General features: G+C 53.3%; 5 protein-coding genes across 5 annotated transcripts; 3 read left to right on the top strand and 2 right to left on the bottom strand.

The window, feature by feature from the left end:
* Positions 1–1,991: 1,991 nt before the first annotated feature.
* J7T54_003530 (Vacuolar protein sorting-associated protein-like protein) lies at positions 1,992–11,621 on the bottom strand (the record flags this gene model as incomplete). The annotated part of the gene is made up of 1 exon (XM_051510446.1): positions 1,992–11,621. One exon carries the CDS (start codon positions 11,619–11,621, stop codon positions 1,992–1,994), a length of 9,630 nt encoding a protein of 3,209 aa, XP_051358655.1.
* Positions 11,622–12,804: 1,183 nt separating this feature from the next.
* On the top strand, positions 12,805–14,084 carry J7T54_003529 (uncharacterized protein; the record flags this gene model as incomplete). Its single annotated transcript, XM_051510444.1, has 3 exons — positions 12,805–13,149; positions 13,201–13,467; positions 13,524–14,084. The coding sequence occupies 3 exons, from the start codon at positions 12,805–12,807 to the stop codon at positions 14,082–14,084; spliced, it is 1,173 nt and encodes a 390-aa protein (XP_051358654.1).
* Positions 14,085–14,843: 759 nt separating this feature from the next.
* Positions 14,844–17,580, bottom strand: J7T54_003528 (Spindle pole body component-like protein; the record flags this gene model as incomplete). The annotated part of the gene is made up of 2 exons (XM_051510443.1): positions 14,844–14,899; positions 14,988–17,580. The coding sequence occupies 2 exons, from the start codon at positions 17,578–17,580 to the stop codon at positions 14,844–14,846; spliced, it is 2,649 nt and encodes an 882-aa protein (XP_051358653.1).
* Positions 17,581–19,071: 1,491 nt separating this feature from the next.
* On the top strand, positions 19,072–21,384 carry J7T54_003527 (G-patch domain-containing protein -like protein; the record flags this gene model as incomplete). The annotated part of the gene is made up of 2 exons (XM_051510442.1): positions 19,072–20,809; positions 20,927–21,384. 2 exons carry the CDS (start codon positions 19,072–19,074, stop codon positions 21,382–21,384), a joined length of 2,196 nt encoding a protein of 731 aa, XP_051358652.1.
* A 1,222-nt stretch (positions 21,385–22,606) lies between these two features.
* J7T54_003526 (Extragenic suppressor of kinetochore protein-like protein) lies at positions 22,607–27,213 on the top strand (the record flags this gene model as incomplete). The annotated part of the gene is made up of 5 exons (XM_051510441.1): positions 22,607–22,630; positions 22,763–23,190; positions 24,388–25,045; positions 25,095–26,501; positions 26,551–27,213. Coding segments are annotated over 5 exons (3,180 nt in total), but the record flags the coding sequence as incomplete, so codon positions are not given.
* Positions 27,214–27,324: the final 111 nt, after the last annotated feature.

The following is a 27,324-nucleotide window of genomic DNA, read 5'->3' as shown; positions in this document are numbered from 1 at the left end:
GAAGGATCGAGCGGGCAGTGGAAGCAGGAGGATCGGCGGGCAGCTCATGCCATTTGTACGTTGGCGCTCCTTCAGTCAGTCCGGACATACAGTTTGTGGTTATCGCAAAGGCAGGTGCTATCTACGCTCGGTATGGCCTCCCCGGGATGGGCGGCGGCGGCGGCGACACTGCACCTACCCTGGCTTGGGCGCCACATCCCAAGGGTCGCGTGCCACCTCGCGGCGTCCATTGGCCGAGTTGTCGAATCGCACACACGGAAATGGCTGGCAACCTTAAAAAATTCTCCACGGGTTGACTCTCGAACGCTGCGAGAAGAAAAAAAAAGTCCCCAGTGGAGGGGCCTTGGCGCACCAGGCGGCAGCCATCGGCATAGAAGACAAATGCAGCTAGCGTCAGATTAGCATGCGGGTGTGGCCACTTCTGGAGAGCATGTCCGCACGGTGCTTTACTTATAAGTTTGGCAGCAAACTACAGTGCGTACAAAAGTAGCGCTTATCAGTGGGTGGCGGGAATTGCCATCTCGAAATGTTCGATGCGTATTTCGGTATCACGAACCAATCAGCGCCGCATCGCACAACCCCAAGAACTCCGCCGCCACGGAGCTTGCTCGGCGGCTCTATACCCATTTTGGAAGGCGACCTCGATCCAAAACACCAATCAGCTCAAAGGCCTGAGCCGCAGACGCTTCACAAATCATAAATTAATTACACCTTCAATCGTCAAGTGGTTTCGCGACGTTGCTCTAACCTGACTATAGTGGACCTGGACATTGCCCGTCCATCGACCCTTGGCAGATTTCTTTATCAGGTTGGTCCCTTCAATGCTGATGAGTTGAAATATGCATACAGAGTTCGAGGGATCCAAGCCTGTTGTCGGAAGACGACAATACCGATGACTGCGCTAAACACGCACAAGGGTAAGTACTGAGGTACGTATTTGATAAGGAGTTTGCTACCTGGGTTGTCTCTGGGGCCGTATACTGTCGGGGAACGCCGAAGCAGCCCAAGCATCCGGACAAAGGATCCACGATTTGGCTTCCTAGTCTTCTCGACTATCACACTGAAAGATAACGCGGACCGGGCTCGAACCCAAGCCGCCATACAACATTGAAATCATTATGAATAACACCACTCAAACCAACGGATCATTGGAACATACGGCGCCCAGGCTCTTATCACATTCACATGCTGCAGGCTGCGCTTTCCGCCTTCTCATCCTAGTCATTTGTTGTTACCTGTTTCATTTGTAGCAGTGAAGCTTCTACAGCATTCGAGTGTCCCTGCTCACCCCTGGAGTTTGTTGTTTGGCGACTTCTTCAGTCCGCCACGCGCCAGTGTTACATTGGCGACAAACGTCACTCCCGAGGCCCCCAGATTTCAAGCTCTCCCCGCAAACTCAACATGATCGTGACAACAAGCGCGAATCATCTGGGGATTAGCTTTGGCCGTCTGGGGAACCATAGTAATCATCGCGTAAGAAAAACTCGAGATTGGGGCTGTCCGCGAAGCGCTGCTGGGATCATCTTGAGCCATCGGCGGACTCCGCCTCGGCGGACCCCACGCCAGTCGACCTGCTTTCTGGGCGCTTACACAGACTGATAATGGCTGTTGAAGCGCAACTACGCGTGGTCCCGGTCCTGCATACCAATCTCTCAGAGTGGGCAAGTTCTCGATGTTCCACATGCAAGTGATCACAAGATGCCATCAGTGTGTACGGAGTAACAGGGTTTGGCATGCAAACGATGCGAATCACAACCCTGCCATTGCAATCTGCGAGAGTGCGACTCTGCCAGTCGGCTACGGATCCCAAGAAAGTAGTGTGTCACATGCCTCGACGCGGTCCTTGATGAAGAGTCGGTATTGGTAGCGTATACGGACTACTTCGTCGCAAATTCCCTGTTCTAGGCACACTGTTCTAGGTACTACGCACTGATTGCCGCGGACTAATTAACAATGATAACAGCAAGTGAAGAAAGTACTGGCCTCACCCATCACGGCTCACCGCTCCTGAAACGCATGTTAAACTCCTCCACAGCGACTCCAAGCATCTTATACAAGAATCCTCTCTCACTTCCTCCGCCGACAGGAATGAACGGCCCGTTGACACCTCCACGCAACGTCAAGCTGACACCCGTCCTCTCTTTTGCAATAGTCTGTACATCCTTCAAGGGGATGTCCCACTCGCTTGCCAACCTGCGACTACGGATGAGCAGGATCCGTGCAAACGTCACCATGACGACCATGTCCTCCTTGGGAAGCTCCAAGTGTCCGATGTACTGCTCGTCAAAGTATTTCCCATTGTCGACTTGCTTGAGCCAGTATTGGCCCAGTGCTTCGCGCGGATTGTAAGGGCGTACAATTCCATCGTTAGGAATGAACCTTGGGAACCGCGAGCGATCGAGTTCCTGGCCGTCAAAGACAGTCGTGGTGTTGCGAATACCTTCGCTCACATTACTCGCCATGTCAAGCACACCAACGGCAGGCTTCGTCGCCAGCCCGAGCACGCCCTTGCCGACGCCCTTGAAGAAGCCGAACGCGCCTTCTTGCTCAGCGCCTTCCAAAGGTTTGCGTGCCAATCCGCCGACGCCAGAGGCGACGCTAGTGAACAAGCTGTTCGCCCCGGCTGTCACGCCGTACAATGCATGCTTCGGTCTGTTCCTGGCCCTCGTGATTCGGCGGCGGTCCTGGAATTGCTTGTCCAGTGACGCCGCTGCTAGGCCCTTGCTAAGACTGCCTGTGAATTTGGAGAAGCTGTCGCTGAATCCGAACACGGTCTTCTTCGCAAACGAAGCAGCACCCTTTGCGATCCCAAGTCCGAATTCCTCCGGCTTGTCCGAGAGAATGAGACCCTGATACGGCTCGTAAAAGATGTCGGTGACACCAGACGAGATGTTATTGAACAAGCCCACTGGATTGCCCAGGAAGTCAGCAGATCCGAGTATCTTGTGAATCTGGTACATGACTTCTTGGCTGTAATGGTTGGAAATGTTTTGCATCAGTACCTGAGTGGACACCCGTACATTGTCCAGCATGAGCGCATTGAACCGAACAGGCGCATCGTTGACGTTGCCAATGGCCATGGTCATGACGTTGAGGAAAAACATGATGGGGTTGCGTGTAGAAGTCTTGTCTTCGGCATTGATGCGCTCGGTCCGCATGAAGCTCAGATCAATCTGCATAGGCTGAATGTTGAGAACCTCAAAGTACATATCCTGCCCCGCTTGCTGCTGCGTCGGCTGAGGAATGTCTAGGCTGTCGTCACATAGCCTACCTTCCTCTTCAATTGTCCAGCGCGCGCCGGGCACGTTGGAAAAGTCCAGCAGCGCAAAGACAAAATCTTCGTCGAGATCGACCGTCATCTGCTGTAGAAGTATCGTGGCGTACTTGATATACAGGACACCGTAAGAATCGTCCTTGACGCGGCTGACCATCATGTGCAGCGACGGGTGTGCATCAACCTCCTGTGCCTTCTTGGGCACGACGCTCGGATACAACACCATGGGGAAGAGCCCGCCGTAGAGCTGATTGTCAATCTGGATCCATTTGATGGACAGGGATACAGTCTGGATCAAAGGCGAATCGCTGTATCGCAGCTGCAGGTCCTTGAAGTTGACATATGCCAACTCTTTGAGCTGCGCGTTGACGAGCGAGATGCCAATGCCCGAGAGCTTCAATTGAGCCAAGAACGTTGCGCCGGTATCTTGGTCCTTGACCTCAAAGGCCTCTAGACCTGTCTTGGTCCTCTCTAGATTCTTCGGCCTGTACATGCTCTTGCTAGCGCGGAAGTTGCTCAAAATGAGTGTCTGCGTGGGTCCATCGGCGGCCACGTTTATGTCGATAATCTTTTGCTGGCCATTGGGATTGGGGAATTTCATGGGTATTTGATTTCCAATCTCCGCGAGCTTGACATGCCTCTCCTTGTTGTTCGCAGAGATGATGATCTCGCGATGCTTCGCGGCCGGGAAGTCCCACGCGTATGGCATGATGCTGCGTGGTGGAAGACGGTACCGGACTGGTTTCCATCCACTGCGATCCTCAACACCGTCCTCGTCGACGTTGGGGTTGGCTTGGTAGAAGGTGAACTCGAGATCGCTTTCGTTGCGCATAGAGAAGGGCCAGTTCTTTGTTTCCATGCTGAAGTTCAAGAACAGCGTCGAGTCTTCCATCAGAATCTCAACCCGGATCAACTTCTGACTTTGACCAGCCTTGGCCACCTTCACGTGGTTCGTACCAATGTCGGCAATGTTAAATGGTGCGGTCCACTGATTATTGACGCCGGCAAAACAGAGACAAAGCTGCTTCACGGGCGACTTCTGCATAAAGTGCAGCGGCTGAGGCGACCCTGGTTTCAGAGTCATGTAGCCAGAAGAACTAGACTCGCGGATGAGTAGCTCTTCATCAAGCCTGTTGTCCAAGACAAATCTCGGGGCAAGCGTGACGACCTTGGTCAGCTTATACTTGCCCTCGCCCGAGTTCACCGTGATGCCGAGGTGTATCTCCTTGTTTTTGGATGCTGAGTTGAGCACGACTTCGGAAGTGCTTCCGATGGCGTCGAAACTCTGTGGTTTTGACCATTCCGAGTCAGCCACTCTGAGCAGGGCACGGTTGCGATTGTCGTCATTTCCGTACGAGAACATAAAGGGTAAAGCCTTGGGACGCCCCTCCTCAGAATTGTCAACCAACGGATGCTGACCAGCAGCAGCCCGAGCTTGCTGGAGGAATGTTTTGGCCCTTATGGTCAGGTCAAGACCGGTCTTGTTCAACACAACGTATGGACTGTAGACAGTCACCTTGAAGGCGCCACCACTGTTGGGTATCTTGAAATATTGCAGCTTGAGGTGCAGTGGCTGTCCCTGTGCGTCTTTAAGTAGGACACGGTTCTCTTTGCGGAATTCGTCGCTGGCTCCGGAGTTGATAACAGCGAAATCGCTTGGCTTGAATACGGTGTCTTGCATATCCACGCTGAGCAACAGCAGGTGCGACAATTCGACAACGTGGACAGGGCTGACGCCACCTTTGCGAAGGAAATTGGACCAGTCTTTCTTGGTGTTCTTGTCGTAGATGCGATACTTGAAGTCGTACGGCAGAAGGTTCTCCAAGGTGACAGGCGCAGACAACTTGACCTTCATGTAGGGATATGACTTGGTGAGAGGATTGGCCCGATTGAAGCGGGCATTGACCTGGAAGTAGAAAGGTTCCCCGTTTTCCCCCTTGCAAACGACCTGTTTCGTAGGTTTCTTCAGCAGATCTCTCCACCACAACTGCTCGCTACTCCATTGATAGCCAAAACCGGCATCAGGACGCACGAGAGCTCGCTTCTCGAAGGCTGCGCCAACAGGCGCCGGACGCGCCTCACCGGGAGCAATCTTCTCAATCTTGAGTAAGTGGCCGTCGGCAGCGTCGTAGATACCTAGCTCCACAGGTATCTCGGTAGCGTTTTCGACGAGGAAAGGTGACCTCAGTGTCACATATTTGACATTGTCTGAGCCCAAGCTGACCTCCACGCATACCCTGTGCAAAATTTCGTCGGTCTTGGGACGCAGTGCATACAGGAACTCGCCTTCGCGGTTAAGGCGTACATTCTTCACAGGGTCAAAACCACTGCCATCAAGCGTGATTGTGACATCGTTCTGGTTCGACTCGGTGAGAAGGTTTTCACGCATCTTCTCCCAGTGCTCAAAGCTCCACGGTGCTTCGCTACCGTCTTCCAGCCTGACTGAAATCGGCTCGTCACTTGTCGGGCTCTTAGAATTTATGGACACGTCGAAGCCAGTGTAATTGCGGATTTTGTAGGGAGCCTCGTGCCCTCGAGGCTTGTCCAAAACATCCTGTTCAGTAGTCAAGAAGTCAAAAGACTTTGAGGCCAATGCAATGGAAGCCGTGGTAATAGTTACGTCGAACGTCTTCTTGGAGACCAGGTCAACTGAAAAAAGGCCGGAGACGGGGTCCTTCGCAACGCCCAGACCCACTTGCCATGGTTCAAGCAGTGGCTCCCAGCTTGACTTGGAGAAATTGTAGACGTTGGAATACAAGTCAATTGCCACGTCGGCCTTGAGATTCGACGACCAATTGACTGCAGATGCAGTGAAATCTTTCACGCCAATGTCAAGTATAGGGAGCTCATGCAGGTCGCCAATGAGGACCACCCGAACGCCCTCTATTGTTGCCGACAGCTCTTCGTGTCGTCGAGGTGCTGTTGCTGCTGGCTTCTGCGGCGATTTGCCATCGTGTTGCCTCACAGATTTGGATCCCTTGGTCTTTGCAATAGTCGACTGCCCGCGACCACTGCCTGACTTTTGCTTCAACCCGGCGTTTCTCAGTTCCCGCGCTTTTTGCTCGGCAGATGTTTCTTTCGGTTGCTTGGAAGGCTCGTTGCCTGAAAGCTCACCAGCCTTGCTGAAAATCTGCACGGCAAGGAGAATGTCCCGCAAAGACAGCCGTAGAATGAGAGGTTCGACTTCAACATGGATACTTGTTGTGAGTGCTTGTGAGCTATCCATGCTCATCTGAACTGAGAAGTCATCGATGATGCGCAGTCTAGAAGTTTCGAACTTGTCCATGCGGCACAGGAACATGCCGATCTGGGATACCTGGAAGGTCAGAGCGTGTTGCTGCGACAAAAGCATCTGCCGAATACTGAGGACAATGGCTTCAGAGCTGGATGATAGAGGGTTGGCAATAAGAATGACTTGTGCATCCACCAGATTGACCCGAAACGCGACGCTCATCTTGGGCAGCTCTTCTTCTGGTTGGCCCTGTGAGCGATGACTGACAGTACTGTGCTGCCGTGACAGCTGTGACTCCTCTCTTTCTGATCTTGCCTGGCTCGTAGCCAAAGAGTCCGTGTCCGATTCCTCGGCCATCTCCGCCAGGCTCTCATCGTCAACTGGCAAAGGCTCGTCCTCCGCCAAGCCTTCCGCAGCGAATTTCTGAATAGCAAACAGATAGTCAAGCGCAAAAATTACGCGAGGACTGTCGATGGTGCACATGGCAATCAGACTGCGCTCCTTACCCCCGGACATGGTTACTGATGCCATCAGCTGCTGGACATCCTTGTTCGCAGACGTCATGATCCGGCGGAACCGATTGGACTCCCCTTGACGGCTGTCATGGATAGTGAAGGAGTGGATGAGTAGTTCTGCCTCAAGCGAGCCGTCCGATAACATTCTTGTCTTAACCTTGGTGTCGTCCAGCGAGAAACGAGACAGGCTACACGAAGCAGCGTCGCCGCAGGGCTCTTCTGGCTTTGCCATAATCAGCTCCAGCCCAATCGTGTTGACTTTGAAGACCAGGTCCAGCTTCGTCCATGCTTTGTCAATGGAGCTCAGTTCGGGGCCCAGATCCACCAATGGCTGGTCATTATTCTGTGTGTCGAGAGTTCGAGCACGCTTCAGAGTCTCTTGGTCAACGGCTCTCGCTGCCTCCTCATCACCATCTGTTCCTTCGCCGGCAAATGCCGCAGGTACTGACTTCGAGATTGTTAAGAGAGACTTGAGCTGATACTGCGTCAGCTTCAAGTTGAAATCCGACATCGAGCCTTCGATTTCGGTGTCTGGACGTTTAGCACCTGGCTTGTGCTCGGCATGCGTGATGTTGAAACCCAAGTCAACAGAATCAATCATCTCCAGTTCCTCCGAGCGGTCGTCAGAATAGTGGAAATCCGAGGTCAGTCGAGTGTTGCGGATGCCGGCCGAGATCTTCATGGCGATATCCGAGTCCTCGCTATCGTCAATTGGAGAGAATTTGTTCTGCGCGTATATTTCACCCAAGTATGCCGTGACCAAGTCTCTTTTCGGCTGCCCGGGCACAACTAAACGTGGGAAAACTAAAATCGGAGTCTTCACGACGACGTCGAATTTAATGCGGCTGGGGCTTTGTTGAATCTGATTTGCCTGGTTTGCAGCGGCTTGCCGAGCTGCGTTGTACAGCGCTTGCATCTTTCCAAACTTGACCAAGAACTCAATAATTTTGCGGAAGGGTTCCTCCACGAAATTGATCTTGACAGAACCGGCTCTGAGGTAAATAGAGCTGTCGTAGCCTGGATACCCGTTAAGGTTGTCGGAGTCGAAGGTCTCGTAGCGGAAGTCAGCCAGTTCATCTCCTTGGATAGTCACCAGTTTGCGAAGGTTCGAGTCTGCAGAGACACCTTGATTCACATCGTCAACCAATGAAAGGTCTCCGAGCTTGGAAGAGATCCTCATGGTTTTACCACGGATGAAGATACCAGTGTCGGCCTGGTTCAGCGAGAGTGTGGCCAGTCGTATCCCATCATTGTTGAGAATCATCCGGATACTCTTCAGATCTACCTTGACACGGATCGAACCTGCGTTGTTATTTTTCGATGCCTCAGCCTCGAGTATAGTCTCGTCGCTTTTGGCATCATCGTCCTTGTCCCTAGAAGTAGCTATAGCCTTTGTTTCATTTGACTGGGCGTTATTCCCGCCGGTGAAGGTGACGAGAATAAAGTCCAGGAGAGTCAACAATGTCTTCCGGGTGACAATAAGATTGATAGTGGACACCGCAGCCGTGATGTTAGTTTCCACTCCTTCATACACGGGCATGAACTCAGGAGACTGTGGGTTGACCTTGACAAATTTGACATGCACAAGGCTTCTTCCCGCCTTCTGGTCCTCGCTGTCGCCCGTGGACACGATTGACTTGAATTCAGCTGAGGGATTGTCCACGAAATCGTCCATAGTCACGGCGCCAAGTGAAACCTCGGCCACCATGTCATAAGGGCGGATGTAGAACTCCAGGTCGAAACGTTCCGCGATGAGCTCTAACAGTAGACTATCAGGCTTGCGACGCTCAGGATCGCTCTTATACAGTGACCCTTTTAGGGTGTCGACAGTAAACTTGAATTCGAAGTTTCGTTGCTGCACTTTGAGATGCTCTTTATCGGCACCATCACTAGCATCTTCGAAGTCGTCGTTGTCATCATCATCATCATCATCCATGTCGTTCAGAATAACCGCAGTATGGGGCTGCAGGAATGGGAAAGCCTCCGACATAGCCCGCGGACGGCCAGACTTTCTTCGGGACCTGTTTGAAACACTTGTAGAAGAACGTGGTTTGGACAGTTGCTTGCGGTCATTTTGATCTTCGCCTTTGACGGGTTTCGACAGGTCATTACCAAACTTTGGCACGGCCACCTCAATGACCTTCATCAGGCTCTTGTACTTTGAGTCCGAGACCGCAACATGAAGAATTGGCAAGTGCCCATGCACCTTGAGCTTGGTGAGATTTGGCGCTTTGGGCAAGATGGAGGTCTCCACAACAAAGTCAACATTGATCTTGTCCACAACGTGTAGCGGCGAGCCCTCGTCCTTATCGACCAGCTGCGACTTGGTCTCCGCAATGGAAGGTCCGATAAGTACTTGTGTAGATGTGAGCTTCACTAAGAACCGGTCGTACATTGCTGATTCAAGCCTCTTGAAATCTTCATCGCTGTATGATTGCCGCTGCTTTGACTGGATCTCCCTCAGAGTGCTTTGGTCCACCAGTTCACTATTGATATGGATATGTCCGGCATCAACAATGAGACAAGTCGAGTCATGGGTGGTGATGCTAACCGGAACAATGATGAGCGGTGCCTGAAGATCGAGCTCGGCATTGATTGTCTTGTGCTCTTCAAGCGCAAACTCAAGGCCTGCCCGAGTTTGCTCGCGAAGGCCCTCGACAGTCGCGCCAGCACTTTCCATTAAGGCTGTGATTGATTCCATGTGCCTTTCTGGAGGTCTGAAGAAGTCTGCTACTCCAACCACGAAGTTGGGATTCCATACAATCTCCAAGGGCTTCAATTTGCCGACAACTGCTATGTCGCCCTCGCGCTCAATCGGGTTCTTTTCGAACTCAAACTGGAAGAAGGGATCCCCGTCGGGCTTGTCAAGCTCAACCAAGGACAAACGCTTGCTCCTGCGGGTATCCGGTGCGCCTTTGACGCGAACAATTTCGGGGTAAAGGGTATCGGGAGTGGTGCCATCGTTGACACGAAGCCCGCCAAGACTAACACTGGCCAGCAGAGAATCCTTGCGTTGTAGTGCTTTAGCTTTGAACACGTCGAAGTGAAGGCTGAGTAGATCTGCTGGATTGCTATGAGGGCTCTTTCGGAGGGTGAAGCTACCCGTGCTGAGAGAGGCCTCAAGGCAGAGTTTGACGGCTTCTCGAGGAGTGTCCACAGACTCAGCCAGGGCCGTCTTTTCGTCCCAGTCAATGGCTTCATACAGTTCTTTCCGCTGCTGCTCAGTCATTTGGGTGTTTTCCTCGTTCTCCTCGATCTTCTCTTGGGGCTTAGACCCCCACAGCCATGACACCCAGCCCTGCTGTTCCTGTTGTTGAGGCTGCTTCTTAAGTGCAGCTGCATTCTCCTTCTTTAGCTCATTGCGAGCCAGCGAACGCCAGAATCGGAGGTCTTCGTATTCAAGTTTCCACTCTAGTCGTGAAAGGTCGTCATTCTCTTCGGTGGTGAGCTGCTGTTGCTGCTTCTTTTTCTTGAACAGTTCCATGTAGCGTTTGCGATCGTCCCGACGCTCTTTGAAGTAGTCCCACGTCCAGCGTCGGTTACGCTCATGGATCTTCCCAAGGACTGCGTTGCCTGCGAACAATAACCATGCCCGTGGGTCTTCCTTTGGCGTGACACCCTTGGGTTGCAATTTCTTGTATTCCTGATGTCGGAGGAAGTAGTGGAAGAGGTCAACCATCATCAAGCCATCTCGATACTGATCATCGTCCAGCACGAGACCGATCTCCTCAAACAAGAGATTTGCCTTGAACTTGGGTACTTTGACGTTGCCTGTTTTGTCCAGTTCAATCTTCGCCTGGCCGCTCACGGGCCGTAGGATGAACTGATGTTTTGAATTGGTGTCCTCATGCTTGATCATGCGCTTGAACTTGGCAATCATTTCTTCGTAAGGCATTATTTCATCAGCGGAGGCCGTTTCTCTTCCCGTTCCCATTAGTTCACTGTCGGTATTCCAATATACGGCCAGCGCGCCCAAAGTTGCAAGCTTGTGCGTCGCATCGCCTGCATGCTGAATGAAGGTTGGCTTCCATTCACCATCCGTGCTAACAGCGCTGAACTCCTGCAGCGTTACGCCCAGTGCAAACGGGTGCCCAGGTGCGGAGATTGAGTCCTCGTACCGAATGTGAATGTTCTTTACGGAAACCTGGAGGTTATCGACGATTTTGGTAACCAAACTCTGAGTGAAGCTCTGATTTTTCTTCACTTCTTCCTGGCTCAAGCCCTCTTGGTTTCTCTCCTTCAAGAGCTCAGCACTGTCGAGCTTCTCCATCTTGAGTCGCTGCCTGCGTCGTTCCTCCTCATCTTCGTCGTATTCCGCCTCCTCTTTGGGGCTGGCAAGGAGGAAGACATCCTCAACAAAGATCTTGACCGGCGCTCCACCAAGGTTCGACCACGGAATGACGAGTGTCAATTCACCAACGTGGCCTTCGATGACATTGACCGGTAGCTTGAGTTGATCTAGAGCCTCACGGCGTAGCTTTAGATTGCGGAGCTTGACGTCTCCTGACCAGATGCCGACCTTGAGCTGTGTAGGGTCGAAATTTTTGACGTACATGCCCAGGAAGCGGTTAAGCAACCCGGCGACGAGACCTTCGAGCATTGTGAAATCGGTCGAGCCGTAACCCAGGCAAGGGGTATCTCACTGGGATGTTCGATTTTCAAAATGACGACATTGAGAGAGGTTCACGATCTCGACCTAGTGTGTAGTGAGAATTACACCACTCTTTCTTTCAAAGTTGCCGTCCGTTCGTGAACCGGAGTCGCTGTATGGTGGGGGATGGTCCGGATAGATAGGTGCTGAGTTTTGTTTCTGTTTCGCGGTGGCGACGCTTGGTCGAGGCTTGGCGATGAGAGTACTCAGTGTGGAATCGCCCGTGTCGCTGAAGCGTAAAGGAATCGACCGACAGGCAGCGCGAAGCGTGGTGCGCGTCGAGTCGACTGAGGATACTGGAGATGAATGGTAAGGTTGAGGAAGCACAACCTACCAGGTACGTGTTAGAGTTTGGTTCAGATCGGGATCATGATAGCTGTTGGCCAATCAGCGCCACAGCCTAGCTAGATGCCGAAATCCACCTCTAACCTGTTTACAGCTGATGACGCTTTTCTGGCAGGCGCTCCGAGTCGTTTTCAGAGTGGATCTCGCGAGGGCGGGGCCTCCTACTTGCAACCCAGGCCCTGTGGAGCTCACAACCACATCCAAACCCGATGTCTTTACCCCTCGAAAGCAACAGATACACGCAGCCCCTATGTATCAGATATTGGGAAAGGTCCAGCTCCATTCGGGGGAGTCCATTTTCAAACCCCGTTTTCGCAAGTGTCTAGCTTCCTCGTTCATGTCCCTTGCGTGCCTTAGCTCAAGCGGACAGAATGGTCCACGACATGACGTCATGTCCCAAGGTGAGTTTCAAATCGATCTGTGATGTAAGGTTGGTACCTCCAAGGCTCAAGTAAGGCACCAGGTGGGAATACATGTAGGACATCAGAGCGGCCAACCTGCCATGCAAGTTGGTAAGGTGTGCCAGTGGTCACCTCAGACAGGACCCAGCCAAGCCCCATCTCAACCCAGGAATCCCGGAGCGCAAGACCTGATGATGATGTATGCGTCGTGCCGAAGAGCCTGTTGTGCTCTTAAACATCCGACGCCGCTTGCAATTGACTTTGGTTGATTCTGGCACTACTCCCTCGTGCACCAATCTTACCTGACCTTGAGCTCAACCGAGATTCCTTTGTCAATCTTGTCCAACTTTGCCCTTGCCCTTCCTTTTGCGATAAGTAGACCAGTCATGTTTCGATCCACGAGACCTCTGATCCGCCAACTCAGGCCGACACCTTTCGCGAGGCCTACGTCTGTGTCACCCTCGCTGGCGCTGGGTTGGGCTAACCAGAAGCCATTGGTTGCGCAGTCTACTAGACTCGCCAGTAACAATGGCAAACGCAATCAACAAGACCAGCCACCCCCAAAGCCAGAGATAGACTATGATGCTGAGCGCAAGGTTGCGCAACAGAAGCTAGAGCCTGACCCCGAATCCGTCTCGGTTGACAGCACTACGCGTGCAAAGTTCGATAACTTGCCTGAGGGAGGTGGCTCGGCTAACCCCAGTGTCAACGACGGGCTGAGGCATGATCTTGTAAGCTTCCTCACTTTGGCCCAAATTGGCTGTACTCACACCACTATGCAGGGAATAGTCAAAGACGCTTTCCGGTTGAGCAAGATCCCCAAAGAATCGCACATCCTAGGTCTTGCGGGCACTGTCCCTTACTTCGCAACGTCTCTCTCGACAATTTACCTGGGCTGGAACCTATCGCAAACCGTCCCCAGTGGCAGTTCATTCAAGGACTCCATCATGATAAACCCCGAAACAGCGCAATGGCTTCTGAACAACATTGAGCCAGTGCAGTTAGGATACGGCGCCGTCATAATATCATTTTTGGGCGCCATTCACTGGGTAAGTGCAAATCTACCACTCACGGACGAACAGCGCCCTGACGTAATGTTCTCAAGGGGCTCGAATACGCCGAAAAGGGACCATCGTATCCTCGAACCGGCTTCCGATACGCAATGGGTGTAATCGCGCCCGTCGTCGCGTGGCCCACACTCCTCATGCCCATCGAGTATGGTCTGACAGCCCAGTTTGGCGCATTTGTTGGACTCTACTTTGCCGATCTCCGAGCCTCGACCCGCGGCTGGGCGCCACGCTGGTATGGACAATATCGTTTCCTACTCACAGCCATGGTCGGACTGGCTATCTTTGTGTCCTTGGTCGGCCGGTCGCAGATTGAAAAGTACGGGCGTCTTGGGGGTGAACACTTGCGGGAGAGCATCACCCGCACAGGTATCGCCGACACAACGACCAACTGGGAGAAGGTAGAGCTTGAGGAGAAGAAGAAGATCAAGGCTGAGGAGGAGCGTAAGACGAAAGAGGAGGCGAAGAAGCAGAAGAACGCAGATGGAAACAGCGAGAAGGCGGATAAAGCGCAGGACAATGACGCCGCTGCGGAGAAGAACGACAACGAGAAGTCAGATGCGAACAAAGGGGAGGATAAGAGTTCAGAGGACAAGTAGGATGACAAGAAGGACAAGGACAGCGACTCCAAGTGAGCACCGTCCATCTCAGTATTATTCAGCTGGCGTTCTGGCGAAGCACACATGTAGTTGCAATCTATCGATGGTGTCAAGGGGTCCTCAAGTTGTAGATTCTTTGCCTTGCGCATCATTCTCTCGAGGATGTTGAGAATGCGAGTGTAAACACCATTGATCCAAGAATGTGGCTGTCGTTGACATGGCCGCACCTCGCCTTAGCACCACACTGAATGACCTGGTAGCGGCTGTATCTGCACCATCCTCCCCTGGGGAGGGCAATATTGAACGCTGAGAGGAAAGTAAGATGGGGTGTCCGCGATTGTGGTCACGAGGATACCACACGAAAAATATTAAGGATATTCCGGCGACGGATGGAATATGCAGATGGCGCTGCGATCACTGCCATGAGGCTGGTTCATAAGGCCAAGAGCCTACGTGTAGATACCACATAATCTAGCCGTGTTGAGTAGTGAAGCAGCAGCGCATGTGACAGGCAGCTTCTCAAATGAGATGTATTCTGCCTCGCAAGTGCCCACATGGTCGGGATTTCTAAACACAAATTCCTGCTCACGGAGGTGCTCGAGTTGCAGCTCGAATCAAAAAGTAACAGAACAGCACAAGGGGTATGCGTCCAACGCCCAGTAATGCACCCAGATACCAACCGAATCTGCCCATGCCCATTGAAATCCCTCTCTGTACATAGACCATGCCCCGTCGATGCGGTAACCACAGTCTCTTGCCTTAAGTGCCTGCTCTCTGCGTACTCCTATTCAAGGGCGTGAATAGCCCTGCTTCGCCTACAAATCGTGTCAGTACTGTAAGGGAGAGCACGGGCAATGAAATGACAACCTGCCTTCATCTGCTCAATTCGGGCCTTCAACTGACTGGTCACTTCAGCAGCGCGCTTCCAACTCTCCTGGCCATTTCCGGAGGGCTGCGGTAAAGATGAAACGGGCCTCTCTCGGGACATTGCTGAGCCAGATTCGCTGTGGTCGTCGAGGTTCGACTGAGCGCTCCTGAACCCCCTAGCAGGAGAACCTCGGCCGGACGACGCTCCACTGCCTGCATATCTCAGCTCAGGGCTAAGGGCCTTGGTCCTAGCATGTAATAGCTCGCCGTTCTCCTTTTCCTCAGACTGCGTGCTGGTGAAGCTCATCCGATGCCTGTTCGAGGACGCTGCGCCAGAGTCACGATAGATCCCAGCCTCGTCCAGGGTTGGTGATGTGAGCCTGGGGCTTCCTGAGCCACCTGACGGCACACCGAGGCCTTCGGCACGACTCAAGGCTCTCTTTAAGCGTTCGAGCTCCCGTCGAAGGCGTTCGTTCACCTGCTCAGTGGCTTCAGCATCGCTGCGTGCCCTCACAAGCTGTGTTTCCTTCGCCTTGATACTCAGGACGTCGCGAGTGTGGTCCTCAATGAGACCTGCGTTCTGATTTTTGAGCTCCTGGATCTCCGTCATGAACTTGCTTCTCTCTTGTCTCATGTCATCCACCTGTCGAGTGAGCCGCTCATTTGCGGCACGCAATTCGTCCAGCTCTGCTCGCTCCACAGCTGTCAACCCACTTTGTGGTGGAGGTGAGTCTGGGGGCATTTGAGGAGCAGCCGACGCAGGTTTGGCAAGGGACCGACCTGCCAGGCCACGAGTGAGGCCAGCTTTCGGCTGTGGGGGAGGGGCATCGTCTTCGCCAGGCATGACAGGCGGTCCGCCTGGTGCACGCCTTGGTGACGCAGGTGCGCCCAATGCACGCTTCTGAGGAGCTTTAAGACCACCAAGACCCGAGGGCTTGGGCATGCCTACCTTGCCAGCGGCTGCTTTCGGCGCAGCTGGCGCAGGCTCAGCTGACGAAGCCGTGGCTGGTGCCGGTGCCGCAGGCTTTCTAGCGACGGGTTTCTTTCCGCCCAGCACTTTCTTAGCCACTGGAGCAGCTGCCTTGGGAGCAGGTGGTTTGGGCTTAGGTTTGTCCTTTGCTTTCACCTCGGCTGCTTCGAAGAATTCCTTCACTTTGGTCTTGCGGATGTCGTCAAGACCGTCGAGGTACGGCGTCATGGCTCGCTCACCGATTATCTTCATCACGGTGCCCAGGATCTCAGCACCACCATCACGTAGTGCCGGGCTGGATTCTGCCAGCAGTTTCTTGCCAGATTCGCAGATAGTCGTGATTTCTTGCTTCCCGGGAACGTCCCTAGTAGTTCGGAGACAGCGGATGAGAAACTTCATGGTACCCTCCTTGACCTGAGGGTTCTTGTTTCCCAGGTAAGCGACAACATCCTCAAGACAGTCTGACAAACTTGTCGCCATAAATACAGCATCCAAAGCTCCTCCGAGTGCGTCAGCGACTGTAGCCTTTTTCTCCTTCAGACGGTCCATGATGGGCTGCATGACAGTTGCTCTGTATTTGGCGTAATTGGTGCGTAACCCCTTGGCCAGCAATTCAATGCATTGGGCAGCTTGCGTGACAACGGCAACGTTTGCGTCTTTCATGCACTTGGCGAGCCCACGATTGATCTCTCCGAAATCACCGTCCTTGATCCTAGGTACGTCCAAGACTTTGTACAGTCCTTCGACGGCCTCTTTGCGGTCCTTCCATTTCGACGAGGCAAGCTGCTCGCTGAAATTGGAGGGCACCTTTGATAGCACATCTTGCGGTTCCGCCAGATCGAATGCGTCCATCGCGCCGGCTTCTTCAGGTTCATCGTCGACTTCTTCTTCTTCATCACCGCCAGCTGGAGCAGCCTCTCGGGCTGCTTGCTGGGAACGCAGGAGCCTTTCCTGCTTTGGCGGGGGCTCGGCTTTAATTTTCTCGAATTGCGCTTCCAAGTCGGTTTGCTGGGTACTCTTGAGTTCGCCCCAAAACATGGGTTTCATGGCCTCGCGAAGCCATCGGTAAAGCTCCACGGTAAGATTCGTCGCCTCGGCACGAATATTCTTGTCAGCGGCACCGAATACCTTAGGCAGGCACTTTAATACTGGCTTCGGGTCCACGATCTTGCAGCCGAAGTTGTGAAAGACCTGGGTGAGGGCGTTGAGTGTAGCAGCCACGTTCTTGGGGACTTTGTTCGACAAGCCGGGCAGCATCTCTTCAATAACTGGTCCCGCGGTATCCATTTCTATGTATAAAAGCAGGGCCTCGATGGCATTCTGTTTTGTCGCAGCTCTGGTGGACGACAAGCACTTCTCAACGATAGGTGTAATCGCGTGACCGCGTGTTCGGGTGCAACAGTCCCTTCCGCCATATTTGAGGAATGCGCTGAGCGCCGTGACACCTTCTTGTTGAGCCGCGACATTGGAGTCTAATACGGCCCCTTTCCACAAGCTCGGGTCGTTTATGAACGGTCGAAAGCAGGGGTCGTCTTCACTGGGGGAAGCAGAGAACTGTTTGGCAGCGTCCTCGTAGGCAGCTTTGCGGACTTTCCAGACTTTGTGAGTAAACCGATCAGGGAGCGGCAGGGAACTGAAGTCCTCCTCTGCGTCGGCCATCCTGTATAGATGTCGAAGAATCTGTTCGCGCCGAGAAGTATCGAGGTGGGATTCGGTCGAGGAAGGAAATAGGTATCTACGATTTCGCTTCTGCGGACTTGTCAGTCGATGCGCAACTTTTTTCAGTGACATCTAGAAGAGGTTGCGATCTCCCCGTGTGCCATCTATCCGTCATATTCAGCTCCTGCGGGAGCAGACACCTATAGCCTGGCAGGCAAAAGACAAGTCGGGTGAAGAAGGCACCGCGGTTCTGCAGGCAGTTGCACACTCCATGTCATTCGTGCTGACAAGGAAAGGCATCGTTTAGTTCGTCCTTTCCTTGTCGCAACGATGGGGCGTTGCGCCCAAGGAAACTGACAGCCTGAATGGCGCCCAGCGGAGGAGCACAATAAGCAAAGACAGCCGCAGCAGGTACTCACATGTTTGTGTTTCTCTAAAACGCACGCGGCTATACAGGCTCGACAAAGATGGCAAGGAGACAAGTGTTGCAAAGGGACGCGCTTCCATATAGTAGTTGTCGTAGTCGTAGGTGAACGCATGGGAGGAGAGTTGTCGAAATGTCAACAAACCCCATCGTCCGCCAGTGGTGCCTCCATCTGATTCGTGGAGGCGTTAGGTTAGGTAAGGTACCAATCACCCAACTAAACTGAACCATCCCTGTGTTGTGTGACCCATCAGCCGCGACGCGGGGCATGGGAAAAGACAGCTTGCCTGCTAGGTAGGAAATTACACAATTATTATTGTAGTGCAAGCGATGTTTTCAGCGCCTCGATGCCCCGTGCTTTGTTTTCGCTGACTACGTCCGCCCTGTTAGTGTTTCTGACACGCCCCAAGTCAGGTGTTTACCTGTTAAGGTAGCAAGAAACAGGACCCTGAAGATGAACGCTAGTCGCCCTCATCGCCCCAGTAACGTCAATGCCTGTGGACAGTGAAATCCATGTAAGGCTGTGCTCTCCCGGGGTCGGTAAATTGTGATCAATGTCAATGAAAGCCGCCCCCGGTCTCATTGTCATCAGTCTTAAGGTACCCTTACTTCATCGACGGGGAAGGGGTATCAAAACAAGATGTAAAACAGCAGGACCAGATCACGTATATTATCAAAGTTTCGATCCTGATCCAAACTCTCCCACAAGACCCTGATTATTACATAGCCAAATATTCCGTTATGGTTTGAAATACTAACCATGTCCTCGTTCACTGTTGCCAGCTGACTATTGCCGTCTTCGTGCAAGATCCATCGTGAAGTTTGCCCAAGCACCGGGTAGGTAGATTACCTCCGACATCACGTGCGATAAAGAAACCTCATCAAAGCTGCATCATCTTAGCTCCGGCCCTGCGTGAAGCTGACCTTGATTTTGGGCATCAATCGTTTGGATAGTCGCTTGCCACCAGATGTGCCGAATATACTGGCGCCGACCTAGGAGAAGAAAATGAAGCCACGTCAGTCATTTCACAACATTCAATAACAATTGCCGTCACAACACCACCATAATGGAAAGCTCCTCGCGAAAGGCTTTCGCGCCTCCCCAGCTCAACAAGAACACCGCCGCCGACTTCTCTTCGTCTGCGTCCGAGTCCGAAGACGACTACCTAGCCCCCAACGCGAATGTGGACGATGGCGATTTTGGCGACTTCAACCCGCGCAAACGACGGAAGTTGCAGGGAAACAACAAGGAGCGAGCTGCGCTTGGCGTTTTTGGCTCCGATAGCGAAGGCGATGGCCCAGGAAGGAAGTGGAAGAGCAGGAGTCTTCGGGGAAAGGGGGTAAGCTTTGTGTCGACAGCAAAGGACCCCGAGATCGGAGAAGACGACGATACACCCATGTTGGGACTCGGCAGGGAGATCGACGACGAGGACGACCGTGAAGACGAAGAGTCCGGCGCAGGGCTGGGAATGCGTTTCCGCGGTGGTCTGAATGGGTTCAAAAAAGGGGAAAATGGCGAGTCCTCGAAGAACAATACCCCCGAAGCAGATGCGCCGCGACCGACATTCCAAGCCTTCGCTCCGTCGTCCGCGCGAGAACCAGTCCTTAAGCCTACCGCAGCGAGAAACGCATCCCCGCCCCGGAACAAAGCGCAGGTTAGCTCCTTTGGAGCGAAGGGGAAAAGTAAAGGATTGGGGTTTGGCGCAAAAATGCTAGCCAAGATGGGCTATGTCGAAGGCCAAGGTCTTGGAAAGGAAGGCGAAGGCCGTAATGTCATCATCGAGGCTAATCTCCGACCCCAAGGTGTCGGTCTGGGCGCTGTCAAAGAGAAGGGCGAGGCTGAGCGCCAGGAGGAAAAACGACAAGCTCGCCTGCGCGGAGAAGTCGTAGTTGACTCGGACGAGGAGGAAAAGAAGCGCAAGAGAAGGGCGAAGAGGACGAAATCGCTGGCAGGGGCCTTTGACAGTGCGACAAGCACGCCCAAGCGCCAAAAGCCCAAATACCTCACGGCTGAAGAGCTGAGGGCTTCAGCTCCCGGCCTCAACATCCCCGATGCATTCACCCCTATATTGGATATGACGGGGCCAGGAGGCAAGATGCTCACGTCTACCAGTGGTATCATGACACCGAGTTCTGGTATTCCCGAGTCCACTGAAATCATTGAAACCAGAAAGCTTGTCAAGCGCGCGCAGAATGACTTGGCCGCATTCTCCGAGGAATGGAGAAGCTTAGAGGAACGGAAAAAATGGGTAGCTCTTGAGCTGTCCGAGCGAGAAAGGGAAGTGGAGGATCTGCGTTCCGTTTTTGAAAGGTTGCAGGTCTTCTCCAACCTTGTTTCGCAAGAGGTGACCTCAGCCTCTGAATGGGAGCAAGTTGTCAGCTGCTTGCACAAGGCGGTCAATTTAGGGTCTGCAACACCGGAAATGGTTGATATTCTGGTTGCCGTGATCAATCCCTTTATCCGAGACTCAAATTGGGACCCGTTGGAAGAACCAGCCAGATTCGCGACCGACCTTGAGGGTCTCGGGCCTTTGCTATTGACGGCACCCAACGAGAGACGGTCGGTCAGCAAATGGGAGTCGTCGGTGGTTGATGCCGACGGTGTATACAGAACCCATCACAAAGCAACGACTGCATACGAAAGCATGATGTACAAGACTTGGCTACCCAAGGTCTTGACCGCAATCCGCAAATGGGATCCATTGGAACCGGCACCAATGCTAAACGTTGCAGAGCAATGGGACGCCTTCCTGCCCCCATTCGTGCGTGCTCAGCTGATAGACAATGTTGTGCGCCGGCTTGAGAGTACGCTTTCGAATTGGCATCCTAGGCAACAGCGTCAAGATCACCAGCTACCTCACACCTGGCTTTTCCCGTGGCTACAATATTTACCTCCTTATCATCTTGACCCCAAGGGCACAGGCCTGGTAGCTGAGGTCAGGCGCAAATTCCGTCAACTCATTGATGCATGGGAGTTCAAGAACGGCGTCGTTCCTGGTTTGATAAAGTGGGAGACAGTACTAGGCGAACAGTGGCGTTCACTAATCATGTCACACGTCCTGCCAGCCATGAGCAAATACCTGGGCCGCCATTTCCGCGTCGACCCGGCAGACCAAGAGCCGTATCTGAAGTACTTGACCGGTGTGTTCAAGTGGCAGAGCATCCTGGGCACTAAATTTGTCGCTGAAGTCTTGGTACAAAGCATCTTACCCATGTGGAACGCAAAGCTCGCAGAATGGGTTGCATTGGCCGAAGCAGATCTCACCGAGGTGGCAGAGTGGTATACCTGGTGGAGGGATGGACTGCTGAAAGATTATAGTGCAAGCGATGCTGTTTGTGAAGAGCTGGACAAGGGTTTGAGAACGATGAATGCCTTCTAGTTAGTCGTGCCTCAGACGACAGTGCGCGTTGCTGAATATAAAGAACCTACTTTTGGGCATATTGGTGTCACACTGCAGCTCCATACGGGCTAAGAACTCGATGACCAATCTGGCGAATTCTGCGAGCTACTTTCACCATCTACATCGTTGCTACATATGTCGGACTGATCTAGCAGGATATAATTTCATGAAGCGTGTGGGAATAATTAAGAGACATGATGAACCCACCTGGCGCACCGAGACATATTGTGCGCACTCCATCAACGTCCAGGATACGATGAGGCCACCATACGATGAAGTATTTACGATTACCTAATGGGGGTCCTGCATAGGAGCGCCTGCTCTGTATGTGACCATCTCACGAGGGCCGTTGTGGTTGCTGGCTGCATCTCAGCCGGATCCCGAGTACGAGGAGGAGAGAAAGGACGCTCATGCGTAATCTGAAAGTGTATAAAGCTAGGAAATCGAACTATGAGAGAAGTCTTTGGTCTAAGCACTCCAGCAAATATCTGACAATGGTATTCTTCAACAAGCTCTTCATCATCGTCGCGGCCGCTGCTGTCGCCGCAATGCCACCACGTCGGGCTGCCGACCATGCTGATGTTTTGCCAGGAAATTACATTGTTATTCTAAAGAACGATGCCGACGTTGAGTTCTACATCGCCTGGTCTAAGCTCTGCATCCGTGTAACTCGTGCAGTCCTGACAAGAAGGCTGTGGAGAAGGTAAGGACTGAACTGAAAACTTCAAGGGTTACTCGGGCAAGTTTGGTGAAGCCACGCTGAAGCAAATCACCAGCAAGGGAGATGAATGTTCATTTATTTCTTGGTATGATCAGATTGGCTGATCTTACGTTATTAAGGTCGACGGCGTTGAGCCAGTACAGATCTCCCGGCCTACTGTCACACTTGACGATTCCATGCTCGAGGATGATGCCACTGAATATCCAGATGCAGACGATGATTACACAGAAATACAGTCTGTCAATCCAAACAGGAAACAGCCTCTACGTACGTCAACTAGTCAGCACAATTGCCCTTGGGGGCTCATATCCCTTTCCCACCGTGAACCCGACGGGAGACGATATGCCTACTAGTGCTCAGGTGGAGAGGGCGGCTGATTCTATGTCCTTGACACAGGCATATATACAGAGAAAATCGATTTCGAGGGTCGCGCTCACTTGGGTTACAATGCCATCCCAAGCATCCCTTTCGAAGATACCAATGGCCACAGAACCCTTTGTGCGGGTACGATCATCGGCAAGCACTTTGGCATCGCAAAAAATGCCCAGCGAATCGCCGTGAAAGTCCTCGATTGAGACTCGGTAAGTATCCCGTGCTTTCCCTTTGACATGGAGCAGCCCAGACTAATCAGCGCAGGGCGACACTGCCGCTGTGGTCGACGGTCTCGAATGGGCTGTGAGCAACATTACGAACACTCCTGGGCGAGCTGCCAATGCGGTTGTTTCGATGTCCCTGGGCGGTTCTTACCCCCTTGAGCTCAACACGGCTGTGAAGAATGCCTACAAGGCGGGAGTTCCCTCCGTCGTGGCGGCTGGAAACGGTGGTCTACCGGCCAAACTCTTCTCGCCAGCGTCCGAATCAACGGCCATTACCGTAGCCGCCATCGACATCAGTCTGCGAAAGCCAGGGTTTTCCAATTTTGGAGCGTCGGTGGACATCTTCGCCGCCGGAGTCAACGTCGAGAGCGCGTACATTGGCGCCCCAGACGCATCTGCCACTCTGAACGGCACAAGTATGGCCGCATCTTACATTGCTGGTCTCATTTTCTACCTCAAGCGGCTAGAGTATGGAACGGAGAGTACGGCCGAAGTAACAGCAAGGATCCAAGAACCGGCAACAAGAGACGTCGTACAGGAGCCTGGGCCCTTGACACCCAATCTGCTGGCATACAATGACTTCCCTCCCCTGCCGCAATGTCCGGCCTGTGGCTGAGCCATGTCGACCGAGGGCTCAGACTGGAGCACGAGCTAAGGGGCGATAGTGTAGGCATTTGATCTGGGCAGCAATGCGCGTGATGATGGTCTTGTGTAAGAAGGCGTCGTGGGTGCTCTGTTCGCAGTATCTAGCAGAACCATCAGTTCCCATCAGGTACCAGTACCAGCACACTTCGAGCAATGATCTCCAAAGAGCGAAATCTCCGTTCGGGTGCTGTTGGAGGATAACAGTTGAGCCTATCACGACTCAACGTGTCAATTTTCTCGGGCACAGGCACCAGCGTTCATCAAGAAGCACACGCATTCCGAGTCGAGAAGAAGGTGTACGTGATGGAAAGGACGCCAGTGCAATTTTGGTAAGCCAATTTGACCGTGAGCAGTCTCGAACATCAAAGCTTTCGATCACTTAACCGTCGGACACCGTGGACGACCATCAGATTCCTGTGTCACGTCATGGACCCACCTGACCTCACTAGCAAGTACGTACCTTACCACGTAGTTAGCCTCATTGCTCGGTTTACCCTAGAGCACCAGCGAGACCCACTGATGCCCACCAATGCGGGCAGCACGGCACCACCGCCTGCCACTGCCCACCACCATCGCCCACCTACCCAAACAAGCACTTCGACGTCCTCGTGCCATCAAATTAACGTTAAACACCCGGCGCGCTTCTCGAGGACAACGATACTGTCCAAGTACCTCGGCTAGGCATTCGACACTGGAGGCAGACCTTCGCAGAAACTGCCAACAGCCCTTGGCGCTGACCAGCGACGCCCCTATCGAATTCTCTTGCCTCATCTCCAATCGACCACCCGCCCTCGACATTGCAACAAAATCGCGTCTCCCTCGACTCCAACCATCTTCTGCGTCGGTGCCGGACACTTCCAATTCTTGCTCCGTTCAAATACTCGAGTTGCGCGGCCGGCCGATCTGATACCCGGCGGCACATGGTCTGCATTGCTAAGCCCAACGTCCAAGACCCCCACACCGGTGCTGGTGCGCATCCTGCCCAGCGCCGTCACACAGGGCTAACACCATGTTTTGGAGGTTTGGCGGTTACGCCAACGTCTCGACCATCGATACCATACTTGACAAAGAAAACTTTACCCTCGAGGAGTTGCTTGACGAAAGCGATCTGATTCAGGAGCTCAAGCAGCCCAACTCAAAGCTCATCGAGTACCTGCGTGAGGAGAAGGTCCTCGAGAAACTGCTCGACTATGCTGTAGCCCCTCGACTCGAAGTCTTCGAGACTACAGATGATCAGGATGACGAATCCGGCAAAGGCAAGAACCGCCTCCTGTCCTTCTCGCGGCCCCGCGCATCGTCGCGCACGACTGACGCAACCGAGAACGAGGACGACGAGGCGGACAAGAAGCGTAATCGCTATGCTTTCGTCTCGTGTGAAATTCTGTCCTCGGATACCTGGTCCATCTATGAAGCTTTGACGGAAAACCGCGAACTCATCCGCAATTTTTGGAACTTCCTTCAGCGGGAATCGCCTCTCGATCCCTTGCAAGCGAGTTACTTCACCAAGATTAACGAATCGCTTTTCGAGAAAAAGACAGACGAGATGATGGACCTGCTTCGCAGCCTGCCTGATCCCGTCGGTGACTTGCTGAAACACGTCGAATGTCCCATGGTTATGGACCTTCTGCTCAAGATCATCGCCTTGGACCGTAACGAAGGCGGGCAAGGCGTTGTTGAGGTATTATCAGTCGTCAGCGGATCAGCACCCTAAGCTAATCATCGTACAGTGGCTTTACTCGAAGAACATCATTCCGACTTTACTGTCTTTCCTTAGCCCAGAGCACAGCTGGGTCGTCCAGACGGCTGCTGGAGACTTCATCAAGGCAATTATCACCATCTCGGCCAACGCTTCCCAAAACGAACAGCAGTGTATTGGTCCTAACGAGCTTACTCGCCAATTGGTCTCCCGAGAATGTGTAGAACGATTGGTTGGCTACATGCTTGGTGGGGGCAATGCCCTTACCGTCGGCGTAGGCATCATTATCGAAGTCATCCGCAAGAACAACTCCGACTACGATCCTGACGTTGGCGCTGGCAACAGCGCGACGCCCTCGGCGCACGATCCAATCTATTTGGGCACTTTGCTCCGCATGTTCGCCGAAAATGTTCCCAGCTTCATGGATCTCGTGTTGGGCAGTTCGGCTGAGAAAGAGCGGGCTGACTCGACCTTTGGCCAGAGACTAGAGCCCCTGGGCTTTGACCGCTTCAAAACCTGCGAACTCATGGCGGAGCTTCTGCACTGCAGCAACATGGGACTGCTCAACGAAGTTGGCTCGGAGCAGCTCATTGCGGCACGCGATGCCGAACGACAGCGCATGCGTGACGACGGAAAGCTTAACCCGACCAAAGACGAAGACGTTTCTACGGACGACCTCACAATGCGCTCAACGCAGACTGGTCAAGAGGAGATCCGCCGTCTAGAGGTGACCAATGCAGACGATGATGGTTTCGAGGAGGTGGAGCCCAGCAAGGAAATGAGCGAAGATACGTCGCACGAGTTCGTCAAAGCCGAGGCCGAGACCTCTCCTAGCCAGCAGACATCTCTGCTTGGCAAGGATGAAGACGACTTCGTGGACGAGCCGTTAAGCCCCTCAGCGCCGCCTTCGGGTGCCAACAAGCCTCAACTCGAAGACCCTGAGCTAGTCGTTGCTCCCCTTTCCCCTACAAAGGGGCCAGCTGCACAGCCCGACTTGACAGATGGCGCATCGGACTCAACCCCGCTTTCGGCAAATGAAGCTAGTGAAACCAGTGAAAAGGATGCCGCCAACCCTGACGGAAAGAACCAAATCAGCCTTACTTCAGAAAGCCCACCGGACGAGGGCGGTTTGGCGCTGCCTGTAACTGGACCCGCTGGAGGCTCAAGCAAGGCACCGGCTCCGAGCGAGGGTCCGTTGTCGCCCCATCCGGAAGATACTCCAGCACCGCTATTCTCCGCGGCTTCGGCGCCTGGATCTGGTGCCGTGAAGCCACCACAGACTACTGGCAAGACTACTGAAGATACGCAGAATGATCAGTCGGCTACGCTACCAGTCGACGAACAGGACGAAAAAACGGCCCCGGCATCCACTGAGCCCGTGGTGGGAGACTTCCTGAAAATGCAATTTGTGGACCACAACGTGGTTCCCACGATCTTGGTAAGAACTCAGTTCTGCTGCTCTTGTTGCACATGCTAATTTGGCCTAGTCATTTTTCTTCTCGTATCCTTGGAACAATTTCCTACACAACGTAGTTTACGACATTGTGCAACAAGTTTTCAACGGACCCATGGACCGTGGTTGCAATCCCACGCTCGCCATATCACTGTTTGAGGCTGCTGACATTACAGCCGCCATTATCAAGGGCCAGCAGGCCAGTGACGAGTCCCACGCCAAGACGAAGACTCGCATGGGCTACATGGGTCATTTGACTCTGATCGCCGAGGAGGTTGTCAAGTTCACCGAGCGTCACCCACCTGAGCTGCTCTCGGAAACCGTCCTGAACAAGGTCATGAGCGAGGAGTGGATCAACTACGTTGAGGGTGCCCTCGCCGAAACGCGCGAGAGAGATAACGCTATACTTGGAGGTGTACGTCCTGAAGTTGCTCTGGGTCACCGAGGTAGTCTAAGCGGTGCTGGTGGTCTAGGTGGTATTGGCCTCTCGGGCCTAACCGGCAACACGTCTAGCGGCCAGTCCAATGCCTTGTCTGATGCAGGACTGAACGGAGGCATCGAGCTCAACAGCGACGGCGGCGGCAACGGCATCGGCCCATTCGCCATAAGCGCCGGCACCTTGATGTCCGGCTTCGGCAGCAGCAGCGACGAGGATGACGAAGAAGGCGATGTTGACGAGGAGGATATCAATTCCGAGGTGAGTGGCATTTCGACGAAGGAGCAAGAGCGAGAAGAGCGAGAAGAGCGAGAAGAGCGAGAAGAGCGAGAAGAGCGAGAAGAGCGAGAAGAGCGAGAAGAGCGAGAAGAG

Source organism: Emericellopsis cladophorae (genome assembly GCF_022114955.1).
Source record: "Emericellopsis cladophorae strain MUM 19.33 chromosome Unknown NODE_103_length_36297_cov_119_541276, whole genome shotgun sequence".
NCBI lineage: Eukaryota > Fungi > Ascomycota > Sordariomycetes > Hypocreales > Bionectriaceae > Emericellopsis > Emericellopsis cladophorae.
This window is presented reverse-complemented; position numbering and strand designations above follow the sequence as displayed.